The 19,430-nt window shown below is 40.6% G+C and overlaps 1 protein-coding gene across 2 annotated transcripts; it reads right to left on the bottom strand.

The window, feature by feature from the left end:
- Positions 1 to 907: 907 nt before the first annotated feature.
- On the bottom strand, positions 908 to 17,943 carry CPB2 (carboxypeptidase B2). 2 transcript variants are annotated; one of them, XM_030477411.1, is made up of 11 exons: positions 17,797 to 17,905; positions 13,757 to 13,832; positions 10,968 to 11,092; positions 10,775 to 10,883; positions 10,136 to 10,237; positions 9,477 to 9,581; positions 6,902 to 7,018; positions 5,815 to 5,905; positions 2,168 to 2,370; positions 1,296 to 1,380; positions 908 to 1,168 (listed from the first exon to the last, which is right to left on the bottom strand). In XM_030477411.1, exons 1-11 carry the CDS (start codon positions 17,871 to 17,873, stop codon positions 984 to 986), a joined length of 1,275 nt encoding a protein of 424 aa, XP_030333271.1. In that variant the 5' UTR covers positions 17,874 to 17,905; the 3' UTR covers positions 908 to 983. The 2 variants fall into 2 exon arrangements, with proteins under 2 accessions (XP_030333271.1, XP_030333273.1); XM_030477413.1 differs by lacking the exon at positions 13,757 to 13,832 and having other exon boundaries at positions 913 to 1,168; positions 17,797 to 17,943.
- Positions 17,944 to 19,430: the final 1,487 nt, after the last annotated feature.

The raw sequence follows: 19,430 nt of genomic DNA on the forward strand, positions 1-19,430 counted from the left end.
GAGCGCGGCGTTCCTCGGCAGCGCAGGTTGTTCCTCGCGCCCTCCGCGGGTTTGCAAGTCCGGTTTCTCGGCCTGTGCCGATCAGGACCGTGGGCCAGATAAACGCTGTGGCTGAGGTGCAAGCAGGACGGTTTGGGTTGGAAGCGACATTAAAGCTCATCCAGTTCCAACCCCCTGCCATGGGCAGGAACACCTTCCACTGGACCAGGTTGCTTCAAGCCGCGTCCAGGCTGGCCTTGAACACTTCCAGGGGTGGGGCAGCCACAGCTCCTCTGGGCAACCTGTGCCGGTGCCTCACCACCCTCACAATAAAGTGTTTCTTCCTTATATCTAATCTAAATCTACCTTTTTAAGGTGTAAAACCATTGCCCCTGGTCCTGTCACTACAGGCTCTGTTACAAAGTCTCGAAGCCTATGTTGTGCTGTGGTAATCCTTGGCCACAGGATAAACATACCAGCTAATTGTAGTGGAGGAGCCTTTGAGAGGCTCCCACTGGATTTGGACACTGGTGTGTCCTTGCCTTTATTTAAAGATGCAGTGGGAAGTTCTCATGTGAACAGCCTTCATCTTTGACAGTGAAAATGATGGATAGAGTGGTTTTCTTGTGAGGAGATCCTGTAACAGCTTGAATGACTAAAATGGGGGAATCTTTTCTATGAACGGGGTCTGCCCATAATCATGCATGTCAGTCAGAGGCCTGTTCGATGCTACATCACCTGGAGCTTCCACCATCTAGAGGGACATAAGATTATCCTATTTTCACATTACAGTGCTCACTATACATATATGTAGTGCGCTTAACTACTGTTACAGGTATATAAGTATAGTAGAAAAACCGTCATGTATTCCAAAATGAAATGCAGGGGGAGCAGTCATTCTTTTCTCTTTTGTCCATATATAAATACTTTTAATAAAGCAGCAAGGGTTTTTTTATTAGTATTTGAACTAAGAACAGTCATGCTGGAATAAATTACATTCAACATCACAAATTCTGAAGAACATGTTGAGCTATCTCTTTGACAGCAGAAAGAGCTTCTAAGCAAGTTGGTTTAATTTCTTGAGGAGGAAGCAAAAATCCGTAAGTTCCTGTGTCCCGAAGCTCTATCGTAAAAGAATATTTAATGCCAAGATCATAAGCCCAGTCATCTGACCCTCCAGGAGCTAAATCTGTATGAGGAAGGGAAAATAGATAAGTTACCTAGAACCAGAACTTTAGTTTTCCACTCAAAAGCTGTCTTCTGATGCTAGCAAGGATATGCTTTCATGCCTAATATTGCAGTAGAGTCATACTTACAAATTGTTTGTGCACCAGGACCAGGTCTGTAAATTTTCTTTGTTGTCCTCCTTATAGCTTTAGCTGCTTTCTTTGCCAGACTTTCCTGAAATTAACATTCTTAGCTTTAGAGCCTTTTGGTAATACTTAATATGCATGCAGTTAGAATTTACTTACACTGTGTTCTGTGTTAATTCACATTAGTTAAATGCTCTTATTAAAGGCTCTAGAAAACCCACAGAATGTGGTTAAAATTTTTGGCATATGCCCATGCCACAGTTTGCATTTCTGCTGTAGCTGGGTAAAAAATATATATGGGACTTTACCATCACTTCAGGCAACTACCTGTTGTCAAACCATTTTTTCCCTCTTCTCTCATATTTTTCCTTTTTCACCACAGTATTTTAAGTCACTATTGATTTATGCAGTATTGACATAGATCTTCATTGAGGGAATTCTACTCTTAAACCTTAAAAGTAGCAAACGTCCACAAGAATACCTCATTGCTTAGGTGTATGGAGGGTATTTTTTCAGTTACACAAGTAATTTTAGGATGTATGTAACCCATGCAACCTAATCAGGAATTAGCAAAATATCTTTTCAAGACGCCCAATAAAACACGACTCTGCTCTTTAGCTTCAACATATCAGGGGTTGTTGTGTTATTAATCTGGGATAGATATTTTCATTTTTCCGTAGTCTTCAGAAGCAGCTTGCTAACTTGCACACCGCTAGATCAGCCCAGACTTCTTTAAGTTCTTAGGAACATCGAGAGAAATCTAATTTCCTAATTCCTGATCCTCAGAGCACTGTGTGTCCCTCATTACAAGCCTAACCAAGCAGGGTAAGAATTTCTAAAATAAATGTGAAACTCCAGGAGCTGGGAAGACTTACCAGTTCATCATGGTCTTTGCTTTTTTCCATAGTGTAAGAATATGGAAACAGTACCAGCTGGGAGTAAGAGTGCATGGTTATATAGGCTTTAATGATGTCTTTGTGATCTCTGATAAACCGAGCCACTGCTTTCACTTCAGGCTCAGACTCAGGGTAGGGTCCACAGTATATCTCGTGACATTCATAGGGAGATGCTCCTTCTCCTGTAACAAAGAAGTGCACAGCGTTGCTCCTTCTTCCCTTCTGCATTTCTGTTTAACAAAAGAGCAGAGTATGATGCTAATACACAAGAAATCATGGACATGGCCATGTGTGGAAAGAACTCTCGTGCTTCTAGAAATCAGTGCGAACCTACTGGGATCCCTCACCTGCTATACTCTTGAAAAAAAAAAATCAGAGAAGGTGAAGAAAAAGAATGACTGAAAGACTGGATAAAATGTCTTAGAGGAGAGGATGAATATGCTCAATTTAAATTCACTAAAAACAAAATTGTGAGATCCCTTCTTAAAATCTAGAAGTACTACAGGAAAAAGACAGTTCTAAGTGATGATTTCATCTCAGGGGAAAGAAAACTGCCAATTGGAAGTTGGAGAAACACAAATCAAAGTGGAGGTTGTTAAGAATGAGGCAAACTACGCACTGGAACAAGTTACCAAGAAGACAACTAGGATTCACCATTTTTGCTCTCTTCAGAATAAGACCAAATAACTTTCTGGAAGCAGCCAGGATCTTTGATGTTACATGTCAGCTCTTCATGTTTTAATAAATTTTGTAAATTTTCCCCTTTGCTACTATCTCTACTTTAAACGGACATTTTATCTTTAAATCTTATGCAGGAATAAAGCTCACAGAGTACTTGAACACCCACAAGACTTTCTTCATCCGTGGGCACTGGGACATTTTAACATATGCCCGTCTTCCAGAAATCAATAATGCCAGTTACATCTGCAAAATAGCAGCCCTGAGGAAACAACACAAGCTATTATCTTAAGATACAGGAGAGAAAGAAACATCTTTTGGTGCCAGTGATATCTAGGGAAGATCTATACCATGCCACAAAGTAGTGGAGAGCATATCTGGACCCAAAAACGCTTTAAAATTTTGCTATATATATGTTTTAGTTAATTAGAAGTTTCAAGGCTCCTTAAAGGTGCATTTGTGTGAAATGTAGTTGTGATAGACAAAGTTTAGGTGATATGGTGGTACCTGGCTCTTGATGTTATGAATAAACCTGTATTTTCCTGCATTGAACTGTTCCACAGACGCTGCAAGCCCCTTTACAATATCAATGGCTGAAAATAAATCCCTCTTATATGACACAGCAGAAAAGCAGAAATAATTTAGTGAAGAGAGAAGGCTGTGGGAGAGAAGTGGCAACAGAGAGACTTTGTCTGGGAGGTCAGAAACAAAGGTACTGGGGCAGAGAGGGCTGTGGTACATTTATATTCCGGGATATACGTATAAGCCTTAATGTTTCTGAATTGAGGAGGATTTCACAGACAGTCCATGAAAATTCATGCACATGAAAATACAAACAGTTCCTGGCATTTAAGCAAAATCATGCAAAAGAGGCAAAATGAGAATGTTAAATTTTACACCGTTTTGTTTTACAAAGAAGTGAAAACTCTCCAAGGAAAAAGGCAATGAAGAATCTGTTGGCTGGCAGTCTTAGATAAATGTTCTGTCTGCTTTCCTAAATTCTTGATCATACAGAGAACAGCCAGCTAAAGAAATGATATGGAAAATGTGGAGAAAAATTTAAGTCCAGATTCCAGTCAAATTTAGTTCCATAGAGCAAATTCCAGGCTAGCGCATTGCTTTTAGTGGAATAATTTTGCTTAAATTGATATAAAAGGAAAACATACGGTATCAATGCATTTAGTATATTTTGCTCTTCATAAAAACCATGAGGAATTTATTCATAAACTTGATAAAGTTATCTGAGCAGCTGAAGAGAAAAAGCAGCTTTAAATGCATACAGCTGAAATCTAGGATTGTGCGGTGGCATAAAGTGTATTCACAAGCAGATCTGAAGCCAGTGGAAGTCTGAACATTTGGCACCCCTGAGAAGAACTCTTCTGTTTATAAGTATGTCAGTAAAGGTTAAATTGCAGGTTCCCACGGATTTATGGCCTTTTCCCATGAACACAATTGTGTTATTGTATTCAGTTGTCACAGCTAATAATAATTGCAGCAGTATTGTAAAGTGATAAAACTCCAGCTTGGTTCTTCTGAGAATCCTGTTGAACAGCAATAATGGGGGTTCTACAGTTAACATGTTCTGGGTCAATCTGTTCAACTGTTGCGACCAGTCACTAATGTATCTTAATCAGTATAAAAAATATTTTTATGCTAATTAAGAAAAACAGGGATTTGTTTTTCAGCATTTTATGGACTGTATAACTAAAAGAAGTAGAAACCTAGGGAGAGCCTTACAATCATCTGTTTAAGTTATTGCAAGCATCTGACTTGGTGCTTAGATTTATCTGTACTTTTTTTTTTTCTCTCCAATGACCCTACAAGGTGCTGAGGCTTCTCTCTTCCATGTTTCCAAACATGTCTAAAAGAGAGGAGTGTAGCACGGCTGAAAAGAGTATGGATGCTTCCCTAGTTACTTAAGAAAGATGTTCTGGTTTTGTCCTGTAAGAAGGTGTATGTTTTGTCCAAAGATTTACTTAGGAAGCACTTCCTAATCTACCTGTATTCTTCTGCTCTTTGTAAAATAGAACCATCTCTCTGCTTCAGAAGTTGTTCACCACCAAAAGTGCTTGACAAGCTGAATGCACTACATTATATAACCTTGAAACTAGTATCTGTATCACATAGGTTTTTGCTGTTATTCGTTTAGACTTCTCCAAATTCTGTTTTTATGACATATTTATACTGAATATCACTTTCGGATCTATGTTTTTGGTCTCCAGCTTCATAATTTTGTGCCTGAAAAAATGTATGTTTTTCTCCATATAATAGCCATGGATGGTAAACAAACATCTTTATCCCCAGTTTAACGATGGACTAAAATGACCAAAAGTCATACAGGATATTACTGTCAGTACTGTGTGTAACCAGATCTGACCTATAGGGTAACATTTTAAGATAGCTATTCTGCAGATGATTAGAAACCTGTCAAGTACTAAACAGCCTGCAGGTAAGTGTGATATAGCCTCAACAACAAACACTGGGAGCCAAAAAATCTTGGTCAGCTAGGCATTACTGAAGGATAACTGGGGTGATCAGTTACTACAGCATGGTGGAGCATCTGCTCAACTGGATGGTGCAACAGCTCTTGGTTGACATGGCAAGGGCTAGCTCTTCCCTCGTTCCTCCCTCCCATTAATAGCCTGCACCACGTGTGACGTGATGTGATGCAACGGGCAGGATTCAGGGTCCTGGTCCCCCTCTGTCTTGTCATGGTGCTGGGAAGAGGTTAATCCCCAGTGTGGCATCTGGGGAGGAAAAATCCTGAGTCCCAACAAAAAGTGTCTCATGTTGGGGAAGTATTCACTGGTTCATAACAGACACTCAGCTGCATTTGTCTTTATACCAACTTTGTGAAATAGAAAATGATTTTTTTTTCCCCCCAAAATAATGAATTTTAAAGGCTAAAAGTGAGGCAGGGGTAAAATAGGAAGGAAGTTTTGTCATACCACACCAGTGCGCATCAAAATTCCTGTTCATATCAGTACCGATGCACTTGCTGTTACCATGTGATGAGCGGCTCTTTCTCCACAGCCGATTCTATGGAAACGGACACACAAGCCGTGTTCAGGGAAAAAGCTGAGAAAAACAATGCACCAACTCGCTAGTTAGTTAAATGTGACTTCCCACTTGTGCCTCTACAGGTCATGTGCCAAGGAAGAGGGAAAAGACCAAGGCAGATTATAAAACCACAGTCTGCTCGCCAGCAAGGCTGTATGATAAAAGGAAATATTGGGTAGGATAAGAAGTGGTCACATCTGGTCTGATTTCAATGGATTTGGACTGTGGAAGGAGAGGGGAAGACATACAGTTTGGCCAGAAATGTGAGTTTAGAACTCCCAAGTCCAACCTTTCTGTAGGCACTGCTGACAGCATGTGGAAAGTTGGAAATTTGGTGTGCAGCTGTTGAGATATATATGCGTAGTTATTCAAATGTGAGCCAGGCTGGGTTGAAGATTGGATGAGTAAAAGAGTGGAGGAGGACTGTTGTGGTTTTTTTTTTAACTTGAGTGAATGATCTAAAAATCAAAGAACCATCTCAACAGCTTGGGATTTGCAACCAATACATAAAATCTTGGACAAAAGATACCTGTTGTGCCTTCATGTATCTGAAACAAAAAGTACTCAGAGAATGGGGCTACCTTGCAGGAGGAAGGAGTGGATAATTAGCTGTACTTTGTGTGATGCAGCATGCTATCCCGCTTCTGCTGGATTGTGCCAGTGGTTGTAACTTTGCTGCTGAAGGCTGACACAGGCATTCCCTGACCTCTGGAAGTATTCAAATCCCAGGATAAGATTCCATCATTTCCAAATGCATTTCCAGCATTTTGGAAGACACAAAGGTACTGTGGGTAGATGTCAATTACTTGCAGAATTTGTTGGTTTTGAAATAGGGCAAAGATGCAGAAATTCCAAGCACAGGTTAAGAGTTTGGGGCATGCAGTTCCAGGATGGAAATGATGCCCTAAGCATTCTCACTGATGGTTCCCATAAATAGCACATCAGTACACAGCCTGTCAAAAAAGCTCTACTTACAGAAGGATGGCTCCACGTGTACTCATAGCCATCCACATTGATCACAGGCATGACATAGAAGTCAAAGTGCTCCAGAAGCGCTGTCATGGTCTGATCTCTTTCACTCACATGGATTGCCTATAAAGCACAGGGGAAACTTACTAAAAGCATTTGTAACTGGTTTTCTTACCTTCCTAGAAAGGCACCTGATGGCCTATGCAAAATAACTGCAGTTATCAGACCAGTCTATCTCCTGATAGAGATGCATCACATCACAGAAACTGCAAAACAGCAAAGTAGCTCTTTGATTAGAAATGCCAGGGAGAGGGTAAGAATCGAACTGATACAGTCAGTCAGATACACTGCAGTCTTTCAATGTTAATTGGTGGTCATGAGATAGAGTTGAAGCCTATTAAGAGGAAGGTTTGAGCTTCTGCTGGTTGTATAAAAGATAGGAACCCTCCATCCCACTGAAAATGCCACAAAAGTAGTGATATATAAAATAAATCAGGCCATAAAATAAAGCAGGCCCAAAAATAACAAGTAACATTTCAAATGGCTGCTGTATATAACATTATTTCTTCCTCTTTCTTATCTAACTGGTTGTTGGTCCATGACACAGGGGTAAATTTTAACCTAGATAAGTGGGTTTATTACTATTAAAATAGGTTAGGTCATTCATCATATCCTTTTTTTATTATTATTTATGCCTTACTTAAACCACTTTATTTAATTTTAAATCCTTCCTCATTTTACTGAGGCAATGGACTTTCTCTGACTAAATGGGAAGTGTCAATCTTTCTGCGAAATTAAATGATAAAGAGTGAACCCATTATAAAGAATGCCTAGGATTTGCTAGAGAGAGCTAGAGATTTTAATGTGTGTTTGCAGATGTGGATTAATGTCAGATTTTAAAATGTTACTTTTATGAAGTGATACAGAAATAAAATTTGAATTTAAAACACGTGATTTAGATCAAAAGGATGGTGAACCTAAATGTTCGGCTTGTTACTTCTGAAAAATGCTGCAGGGACATGTCACTGGCAAAGTGACAGCACAGCTGGTAATTATTTGGAGCAGCATGAAAAGGGCAAATACATTTCTCTTCAAGGGAACCTGGAAGGCTGGGATTATCGGTGGGTCACAAGGTAGATTCTGCTGTATCTGCTCCTAACTCCTGCAATATCCTTTCCAATGTTATTGAGAATTTATAGTTGTGACTGAGGACAGAAATAAACACATTATTATTATTATTATTATTTAGTTCCATCATGAATAAACTGTAATTCATGTTTGAAGGACTCATCTATGTTGTTTCTCTGGTTACAGTACTTGTGATTGTGAAGTCTCAATCTCATCTAGCATATTTTTACAGTGAACTTTGCTTTTGTGGAAAATGGTAAATAATATCTCAGAATATTAACTGAGCAAGCTGGACAACCTTGTCTGGGCCAGAAAGGCGTTAGGAGCTGTTTTCTGGTGCATACTAGGAATTGGGGCAGCAGCTTAACAAATTTGAGCAGAGATGCCTTAAATTCCAAGGCAACATACGTTAAGATACAGGTGAAAACCATGGATGTTGAATCTTTTGGTGTACCTTTGTTCACTGTTCTGAGGAGTGTAGGTATTAAAAATATTAAAGATCAGATGTGACCATCAGTCTGCAACTGCACATCAAGGCTGGTTGGGCTAAGCCCATACTACAGTCTCATCCCATCAGTGGTTTACTAGTTCCCATGAACTGGTACTATGCATGTGGCTGGCAGTTGTGGATCGTGTTCTGGAGGTTTGAAATGAGGGTGTCTCTAGGAGGGGTGGTACCTTCAGAAGAAGGCGGCTTGTGTGGCCTCATTCTCTGAATGAGGCAGATCAGAAAAAAACAAAAGCACAAATAAATAATGCAGATGCAGGAGGCAGAGGAGCAGTAGCAGCAGGCGCAGCAGCAGGTGACACATCACAGCAAGCGATAAGTAGAGATTGCTGGTGTTCATGCTGGTGTGGAGCTATGCCATGCCTGGAGCAATACGTGTGTATTGCTCTAGGAAGGCACGTAGGGAAAAACCAGGGGTTGTAGGACAGCTTGAGCTCACTCAGGGTCTCCTCTGATCTACTCCAGGCAGTGCCAGCTGCAGTAATATGGGCGTGAGTCACCATGTGGTGCATGATCCAGAGCCAAGATCATTCCTTGGATCTATGTGGCAGTATAGGCATAGCCCTAGTACATTACCAAATACTTGCTTTTCCTGACATGCCCTCTCCATCCATGACTGTTCATAATTGTAATCATCTCTGTTGAATTTGCTGCACGTACATTGAAGTTTCTTTCATATACTTGAGAATACATCTGAGCTCTTTTGCATTTGATCCATATGACTTCCTGTCTCTTGCACACATCCCCCCTCCATCTGTTCACACACACATACGTGCACACACATACGTGCACACACAGTCACTGCTACGTATGCAGCTTAGACACAAAACTCATATGATAATGTTGTGGATTAAGATTTTATGGAGCTTAGAGTGCAGTTGGGCAGAGAATCAAGATTTTTTGCTTTGCTTTGAAAATGATAATCGGATGTGTTTATCTACTCACGTGGCCTATGAACCACAAGCAAAAAGCTGGAGAAATCCATTCTCTGGCATGGATACCACAGTCAATCCATATGGCACTTCTGGATTTTTCCTGGCTTTTAGAAAGCTGACAAAAGAGAACTTGTATTAAAATGGCACCATTGCAAATTGAAGCACCTAAAAGTAGAAGTGAAAAGGGTAACCAAGATGGAAGAAGAAGCATCTGTCTTGTAAGGAGAGCTTAGTCTGATCCTGGGCCAGGATACTGCTGTCAGTTATGTTCACATGCAGTCAGAGAGCCATGTTCAGATTGCTTGCAGCAAGATCCTAACATAGGCATCGAGACTACAGCAAGACCTGAGGTCAAGTGAGTAGGGCACCAACTATGCAGGGCAACAAACTAGATTGGATTCATAGTTAACAGAGGAGGGTATCCAGCACCCCAGTATTTCATGCATTTGGATGATGGCCTAGATGTAATAACTTCCTTGTGGCCCAGCAAGGAACCTAATGTGGTCAAATGCCTTTGCAAATGCAATGCACCTTTTTAAGAGAATTTAGGAAAATTCTAAAATCCACAAAAATATGCATGAGTATAGATTTAAGAAAGTGTTCTGGCCAAACCTCATCACTTGCTTACGTTAGTACTTGGAAAGGTTTTGCAGTAAGTCACAGCTGTACCTTCAGAACATAAAGCGGTCGTTTTTCATACGATGATCCAATATATATTTTCTGGAGGAGGTCAGAATGGACTTTCACTACTTCTTCCATCCAATAATATATCTGCAAGGATGAAGTTAGTAAATTGATCTTCTCCCTATTGTTTTCCTTCATCCCTGAACGTCGTCTAGACTTAAATTAATTCTTCGTCCCAGAATCCTGCCTCTTTAACTGATGAGAAAGAAAAACTAGCAATCCAGCCCACTTACCAGTTGCCTCTCTCTAATTTCTCATAAAAAACCCACTAAGATACAGTCACAACACAGTCCAAATGTAGCCCTGAAATTCCTCTTTACTTCTATTTGGTTAAGTTGTTGTTCATTTCATGTTTTAAATATTTGTATGTTGTTTCATGACTTCATTTTCCTTCTGTATTAACTGCATTTGAATGGCAGTTTGAGGCAATAGATGTATGAGAGATTTTATCTGGTGCTTCTTTCTTTCTCTATGAAGGCATTACAGTAAATACAACTCCCAGTGGCTGAGCAATACAATGGTAATCATTTACCTGTTGGTGATTTCTTTCCCCATCTCCATTCTCAACCATGAGACAAATTTCAGCCTTTGAATCTACAGAGGATTACAACAAAAGTGTCTTACTTCTTTCATCGAATGGTAGTTTTCATAATGTGATGAAGACATGCGTGGGTTGACTGTGTCATTGGTAATCTGTTTTTCAATAAGTCCTTGAACATCTCCCAGTGAGACTCTGAAAAAGAGCACAATGTCCTGTAAAATAAATGACAAACAACTTTACAGAAACATTCATGATAACAAATAAAAAAGTACGTACTTGTGTTGGATGGTCAGTTGCCTTAACTGAGCTTTTATGCTATTTATGCTGGATGCCCTGACATAGAAATGGACTTCTCTGTGCTTCTTGATGTTTTCAACCACAACAGGTTGCCAGAGAATGACCTGCAAAGTTTTCAAAAGCATCTTTAATTTTTTTTTAACCTAGGAAAGAAAAAATATTCTTGCTAACATTTAAGAAGTATTTAAAAAATAATCAAAGCATATGTTTTCAATTTAAGACACCACTTGAACAAGCACTTTAATGTTCCCTGTGTTGTGTTTCAGCATTCTGCTACTGCTGGAAATGAAATGTGTGTATTTAAGACATGTTTATAATGACTTCTGCACATAAGTTCATAAATCAGGAACAAAGACAGGAACATAAGCTTTTCCGAGATAGTATTTCTGGTATAATAGCTATGCTTAGCTGGTTATTGTGTTACATGTTTTAAAGTCTGCTGAGAGTTATTTTCCCTGAGGGTATTTGGAGAATTAATGAAGATCAGGCTAGTCTTTGTAGTTATTGTATTCGCTGATGTCTTTGATCAGGGAAGAAATAAATGCCAGAAGGGGTTTGAATATAAGTCAAGTTGAAGCAGCAATACAGAGATTAGAAATGGGAGCAAAATAAGAAAATGATATTCTTCTTGGTAAAATTAAATCTTTTACAATAATAAAATCAGAAGCCAACATATTCAATAAAAGACTGAAACTTTAAAACCAATAATATCAAAAGATCTAGGGGTGACAGTAAGTAGAAATTTAGTTATGAATTTACAATGCGAAAAAGATCAACATAATCCTTGGATGCATTTTTGAAAACATACAGCATGGAGTTGCCAGACAAAAGGGTTTATTTTTTTCCTTTCTGGTGTAGTTGCATTATTATATTCAACTTAGGCACCATGTTTCCAGGCATTTAGCAGTTGTCAGCTGTTTACCTCACTCCTATCTTAGAGAGAATGTGCCTGCAAAATCTTACAGAAAATTAATCCATGCTTTTAATCAAGACTTTGGAACAGTAAGTGGGAAAACAATTGGCCCCTGGGTATATTACTGCAATGTGCTATACAAATGGCTGAGCTAGTCTCAGTGTAGTCACCTCACATGTTATTGGCAGGCTAGTAACAGCACCACATGGCTCAGCATTGTTTGGAAAACCCATCCAAGATGCAAGCTGAATGCTTAGCTACCCAGCACTGATTTTCCTGTTTCCCTAGCTAGGCTGCTGTCTGCACTGACATGCGCCAGTTCAGATTGAGTTTCTCTCAGGTGAAGGCATTCTTTGAATGGAGAGGAAAACTCAGGAACTCTGGATTGACACAGCTGAGATGGCAGAGGAGCAATGAATGGGGGTAAATGGGAAACTCTGCTAACACATTGGTCTCTTTACCCATCATCGCAATGGTCAATACTGCCCCAGGGGCAGCAAAAAAAGACTGTGTTGTAGGGTCTTCAGGGTCTTCTGGTGGAGGCTACATGCAATGTGTGTGCTGCAAGAACAAAGCATTTCCTTTGCTTTAGGTTTTTGCTTCCAACTGCAGGAGTAACACCTCTAATTAGCCTGATAATTCTTCTTGTAAGATGCTAATTTTCCTATGCTGCTTCTTTGCTAGATCGCTAGATTGAAACCATTAAAATTTGTTAGGAGGTACAATTTGGGGCTTCCCTTTCCCTTTCCTTCTCTCATTCCCTTTCTCTTTTCTTCTTATAACTTGCCCAATTTATAGCCGTGGGAAAAAAATGGTCAGTTTATAACCCTTGAAAAATGTTTGGTTTGCATATTCACATAAGTGACTTGGTAGAAATCAGCACATGCTCTCTCTGCACTGAATGTACTGCAGTTGTTCTTAATGACTTCTTGGGGCTCCTGCATACAAGGAAGTGAAGAATGATGGTAGTGAGGAAGAAATGGAGGAGGGAAGATTTATTTTGGTACAGGAAAGGAGATGGATATGTGAGTTGACTTGTGGAGGTGGAAGAGAGCAAGGAAGGTTATCAACGTTTGTAAGAACTAAAGCAAAAGATCAAAAGATGGTAGTAGGGACAGCAGAAGACTGGTAGGATTTTAGGGTGGACATAAAATGAATAGTAGCCAAGAAAGACAGAGAAAGACTGGGCATAGGCACCATTGAAAGCTCTCATCCATCTGTGACACATCCTCAATCATGCTATAAATTACGCTGCTTGATGGAATGGTTACACCTTTGTTGCAGAGTGTTGGCTTCAAACTGGGAGGATGTGGTTGGGCAAATGCTTTTGAAGAGATGCCTCATTTTGATTAAATACTCTAGTCTTTAATGAAAGGTTAAATATTTTTTGTTGTTGTTGTTGTTTGGGTTTCTTTTAAAAGTATTGCTTAGGAGAATTTTATCTTTTAAATGCTGCTTTAAGATAAATACCATAAAAATCCAGTCCTGATCTTCAAAGCTGTGCAAGTCATATATGTCAAGATTGCATTGGTCTAAAATGCTGAGGTTCCCTAGTAAGTGTGTTTCTATTTACTCTGTGTCGGTGCTTTGCCAGTTTTGCAGTGTCTTACTACACAAAATCAACTGCAGAAATCTGAGCTCTGGTATAATGCATTACTTCAACTTTATGAAGGAGAGGTCTCCTCATGTAAGTCAGAAGGTAGTGGAGCAATGAAAACCAAGCATTTGTTGAGTTGCTATATCGGCACAAGTGAATAAAAGTGGGCTAAATCTTCATCTGGTAGGAAAAGCAGTATTAGTGCACCTGGGGGAAGAAACTGGTCTGGAGACAAGAGAGGCAGAGGGATCTATTTACCTCAGTGGTGTTCAATAAATCCTGAAGGGCTTCAACCTGTTTGTCTGTTTGTGGAAGAGCCCACAAAACTTCATCTCTGAAAAAGAAGGGTATTTAAGTAAAGCGCAGGTACTTGGAACTACTCTAGGTCATGTGAAAGTAGAGAAGCAGGCTTGGCCTTTCTTGTCTTCCCTGGCTTAGCTGCCATGAACTCAAAGAAGATTCAGTAATGAAGATGCTGAGCTCCATTCCAGCCTTTGCTTCTGCCAGTCAGTAAAATCCATGAAAGAGATGGTGTAGGGCTTTGGTAGCCAATATCTACTGCTGGACTGTGAGAACCATCCTGAGAGCTGGTACCAGCACAGCAGCAACCAGCCCCAGCCAATCCCAAGCGCAGCAGCACCGGTGGAAGACTAACCTAGACCAGGAAGACAGTTCTCCTGTTGTCCCCTGAGTTTCTTGGTCTCAGTCACTGTTCAGCAGAGGCATGAACCCTCCCAGCCTGGAAAAAGCCTTCCCAAGTGGGCAAAAGCAGAACATGATGTTTTATAGATGAGCAGAGGCTACCACCATCATCATTCCTACTAAAGTCCAGCTGTCCCAATCTCCTAATTTCTGTCCCTCCACCAGGTATTGTTTCAGTTGGTCTATACCAGTGTCCTCCCCCTCTTTGCCTGGTAATTTATATTCCCCTTCTACTTGAAACCCATGGTCTGTATGTGCAGTACATGAGATGGTGCTTCCCAGCTGCTCTATGCCTGACCTCACTATTGGTGACAGAAGTGAAATTCACTTTCTGGAAAGAAAGAACACCATTTTTGCATTGTAAATCCAGCCCTGATTTCCAGTTCCCTGCAAGCTATGTAGTTCAAAATTGCATTGGTTCGATAATTAAAATAATTTGTCTGTGTAGAAGGAGCAGACTCAGGGGAATGTCAAACACTTATTTCCATTTTCTCAGCTGGGCTGGCTCTCAGCCCTCTAATCGTGTGGAGTTGGCAGCAGTGTATAAACCTGGCACTGTGGAAGCCCCTGACATCCCTCTCTGCAAAGACTGTGCTGAAAACAGGCAGGGCTCTCAGAACTAGTGTTTTCAAGCTGCATAACACATTTGTCACAACTCATTGTTGTGACTGATTTCAAGCAGAGACCTGACAGCATCTGGCAACCAGGTAATTTATCTTTTCTACTTTTAGCCAGGCTCCAAGCAATCACTGTTGTTTCTCATGTAGAACCAGCAATATGCCAGCACTATTTTTGCCTCCACCATCATTTGACAGAGCATAGAAAAGTAATCAGGGATGGGCAGAGTTGGCATTTTGCCAACTATTTCTTTAGGCAAGTGCAGTCCACAGTGTGTGTTTGGGGCTACTTTAAAAGTGAATTTGTCTTCTTGTATCTGGGGGAGTCTTTTCAGAGGGGAGGCCAGAAAAGGGCTGCTGCATCTGGCTTCATCCTATGATTCCACAGCCTGAGAGTGCTGTAATGAGGAAGCTGGTATGTAATTACACCCCACCATTTGCTGCACAAATATTTCAACTGAGTGTGGTAAGTACTGGACAGGTGGTAGCTAGCAGCAATTCCTCTATAGCTCTCATAGGTAGGACCTGAAAACACTGAACAAGCTGATCTGAGTTCTGCCCTTGCTCTTGTAGCCATGTTTAACATGGGAAGTAGTAACAGCTGAAATCGTAGTTGTTCAGCTTCTCAGTTCCTTTGCTTCGAGGAAAAGCTCTAATTGTTGTCATTATACAAATCTCGGAAACAGCCTCCCATCCCCAGCTTCCTTTTCCTGCCCTGGTTGGACATGTTCATCTTGAGCACACTTCTTCCACTTTTTGTCCTCATGCCCTCCTTCCCAGATTGCTCTTTGAATTCGTCCTTAAGAGGATCCTTCTTATTCCGCTCTAACTTTCTGCCAGGGTCCCACTGGACTCTGTTATTGTTTCCCACCTCTTTTTCCTCTACCTTTTCTTTGGGTAACAAAAGTAAGTCCAGCTGCCATCCCCACACCACAATGCTCAGGCCTTGCCTTGTAGCTATGACAGAGTGAGTGGGATGCATTATAGTTCATTTTAGATGGTTTTGATATCTTAATCTGAGCTTGTCACTCCTAATAAAGAAACAAGCACTTTCAGTGTCTGGTTAACCTGAGTGAATTTAGATGTGTGTGCTAAACTGGAATGAGTTATAACCTAAATACACATGTTTTTCTCCGCTAGCTGTACAGGAGGTGAAGGAGACTTGTTCCCATGTAGAACTCTATAGAAATCCCATATAGTGAGCTGAATCCCATCCAGGGGCGCTGGCCACCATCTCACAGATAGTCGTAAATCAGTGCCGGCTCTCTGCAGGCATCTCAGTCTCTTCATCCCTCCTCTCCACTGCATTTCTCAGTCACTAGGAATGCCATCAGCATCACATGCCAATCAGGCCCACAAAACCAAGGCACCAGCAGGGATGTGTCTCTGTCCTCGTAGTCTGGCTTCATTTGAATCTTGCGTGTTGTGACTATCATCACCAGAAAAGAGGCCTCCCTACTTGTCTTCAGCTGAATGTCTTACCCTGGCTCTGGCAGGTAGCGTCACTAGAGGAGTGCTGCCAGCATCATCACCTGTTCTCCTGGACCATGTAAGCTGTTCATCTGCCTCGAGCACAGATGTCTGTGGGCTCTCTTTTCTCCCACCTTGCTGTCTCTCAATCAACCCCTGCCCTTGCCCTTTCCCTACAAGTGAGTTGTGTGTCTTTCCACTGTTCCCAGCTCTTTCACAAGTCTCACAATGCAGTAATCACACTATAACCTTGCAAAGGCAAGCTTTAATACACGACCATTAAATCCTTCCACACTAGCACCCAAATAAAAGTAAAAAGTCAGATATATCACTTTTAAAATGTCATTGTTTTAGCCATTTTTATAAACAGGGCTGGGAGGGTTAGACTCAGGCTTTCCAGTGGGAAATGTTGTATTCTTCTGTAACGGTCAGATATTCAGTATTTTATTAAAATACGAAATAGATGAACCTTCAAGTAGCACAGAGCAATATTGCGTCACTGAATTAACTTTAAAACATGTTTAATTGTCCCCCTATTAACCTAAAACTATGTTGAACTGTCCCCCTACTGTAGCCCTCACACCTCCATAGCAATCCACAACAAATATGATTGCAACACAAACAGGGATGAAAGATCCTTTTTTGAGGCATGAACTCAGTGGTGTTCATCTGTCACAGGTCTGCCACTGACATGTGGTGTGGAGTTACAGAGGGGCTGTGAGACATAATTCACTATTGTTTGTGTAGGTGTTTCAGTCCTGTGAGCCGGTTGTGTTTAATTGTGATTCCTGTAGGTTGTTCATCTTGGTTAATATCGCCACATGAGGGGCTTATCCTTTTAGTTCTACCTACTAAAACATTTTAGTTTTTTTAAATCATCTGTACATGTAGAAAATCAAAGCACTTTGCCTGTCTTCGTTTCTAACATATGTTCTCGTATTTTAAGAAAGAGTTTGGTTTCAGGGCATTTCTGAAATTTATCGATAGGTAACAATAAAGCTGCTTCTGAAACATTGTACAAATACCAAATGGTTATTCAAAAATGATTTATGACTGGAAAAACAATCATAAAAGCTGCTTTAGAAAGAAAACAGATTGTTAGCACTTTCTGAAATGGTATCTCTTTCTACCTCAAAAAGTAATTCATTTAAGATCTTGTTTTAAGGCAAATGAAGCAAATTATTTTATCCCATGAAGTTTCAGAATGTCCTTTATTGGCATTCAAAAGCACTGAATGAACAGAATTGATTTGCACTTAGACCAAAAAGAATAGTTTTAATATGATTAAAAACATAGGATTTATGGATGCAAAGAAGACTTAGAATAATTTCATTTCCTCTGCCATCTATATGTTAAATTGAACCACATATCCAATTACAAGAGCAATAAATAAATGTCAGCCTTTGCCAAATGTTTTCTTATGCAACTTGGAGTTATTCTGCCTCAGTACATTCATTGTCCCACTCACCACACTCAGAAAGCTACCCAGTAGCACCAGTAGATATTTACCTTGGAAGAGTGAAGACATGCTTCTTTTGAATCCAGATAAGTAGGGTAAAAAAGAGCAGGCAAAACTTCATCTTCATGGCATACACAATGAAACCAAATGCAACTGGAAAGCTGAGGGTTCAGGACCCACATTATTGATTTAAAAAATGTTATTTGAAGAGTGGTTAAAATTTAATACTCTCTCTCATCTCAAGCCCAAGCTCCCAAGCTCCTGGTGGCTAAGTCAATATGACAGAGCTCCCTGGGGAGGTCCTGCTAATATTGATGTTGTCCATCTCCAAAAGGATAAAGTACATTTTGGGCATTTTCATATTGACAAGTCACTTTGTCATCTCAGCCTTCGAGTCATTTCATTGTGGCTACGAACCACAGACATAAGAAAGAACACCCAGCACAAAGTTTTTGTGATCCTCTAATGTTTACAGAGGTCCGGCAGCATGCTCTGCATTCAGAACTCCTATAGCACATCACAGCCAAGCATGAAGCTGGAGTGGGAGTGAGGTTAACCACACTACCACTGTGGAGTCCAAATGGAAAATCCTGAGCTTCTTTTTTTGCTGGCATTTGCCAGCGGAGAAAACAAGGAGGAAGGGCGATGTGATACTTACTTGTTATTGAGGGATGTTCCTCCTGTTTAGGATAGAGTGCATCAACTTGGTCTCCATCTTCCACAGCTGGTCACTACCTCTTTGGTTAACACCTGTTCCATCCAAGGATTTCAGATTGCTTGTTCTGCTCTGTGCCCTCTTTTCTGTGATGTTCAGACATCCTGTATTTTCCATGTGTCATATGAGGTTAGCTTTCCAAGAAATGTACTAGTGACTCTTCATCTCATTATTATTAATTTTTGAATGCCCCAAGATTTACCCCCTATATTTCTATCCACAATTGTCCAGACAGGACATGCTAAAAAGCTGAATCAATTTGACACATTAGCTCTTGGCTGAGCGTGTCATGTAGGTGCAGAATGACAGAACCAAACCTAATGTCTGACACAAAAGATTCTTCAGGTAAGCGGTCCCCAGAAACACAACATGGTTTTCTTCCAGAGGGAATTCATTCCAAAAGCGGACCAAGGAGTGAATCAGTATACATGCAAAGGGGACACCAGGGAGCCAAGACCTGAGCATGAATGGGGAAACTAAATTATTTGATGATGTAGGTGTAGCTTAGGGTTATAGCTATACAACTGCATGAAAAATGCCTGGGAGCAAGCTCTGGAGCTAAGATTAGGTAACATGGACTAGATTGCATCCACCAGCCTCCTCTAAAACAGGTCTGGAGTGGTCTGGATCAGAGCCAGTGCTCCAGTTAGGCAGGCAGTCAGGGCTTCCAAGCTCAAATTCAGTCCTGGCTTTTTTTACTTAGGAGGGTGCATCTGTCCTAAGAAGACAGACGTCTAGGTTTTAGATGGCTGAAGTCAGCAGAGATGAATGATGCTACCCAGTGAGTAAATCCATGGGGTTATAACATCCATGAATATACACCAACACCGAAAATCCCCAAAACTGGAGTTGTGCACTAACTGGACACCAAAGGGAACAAAAAAAAACCCAAACAGGGCTCACAGGAAGCTAAAACACTGACACCTTACCTAGATTTTGTAGTTCCTATTTTATCTTTTCTAGATGTTG

The sequence above is a fragment of the Strigops habroptila genome, chromosome 2, assembly GCF_004027225.2.
Source record: "Strigops habroptila isolate Jane chromosome 2, bStrHab1.2.pri, whole genome shotgun sequence".
NCBI classification, from domain to species: Eukaryota; Metazoa; Chordata; class Aves; order Psittaciformes; family Psittacidae; genus Strigops; species Strigops habroptila.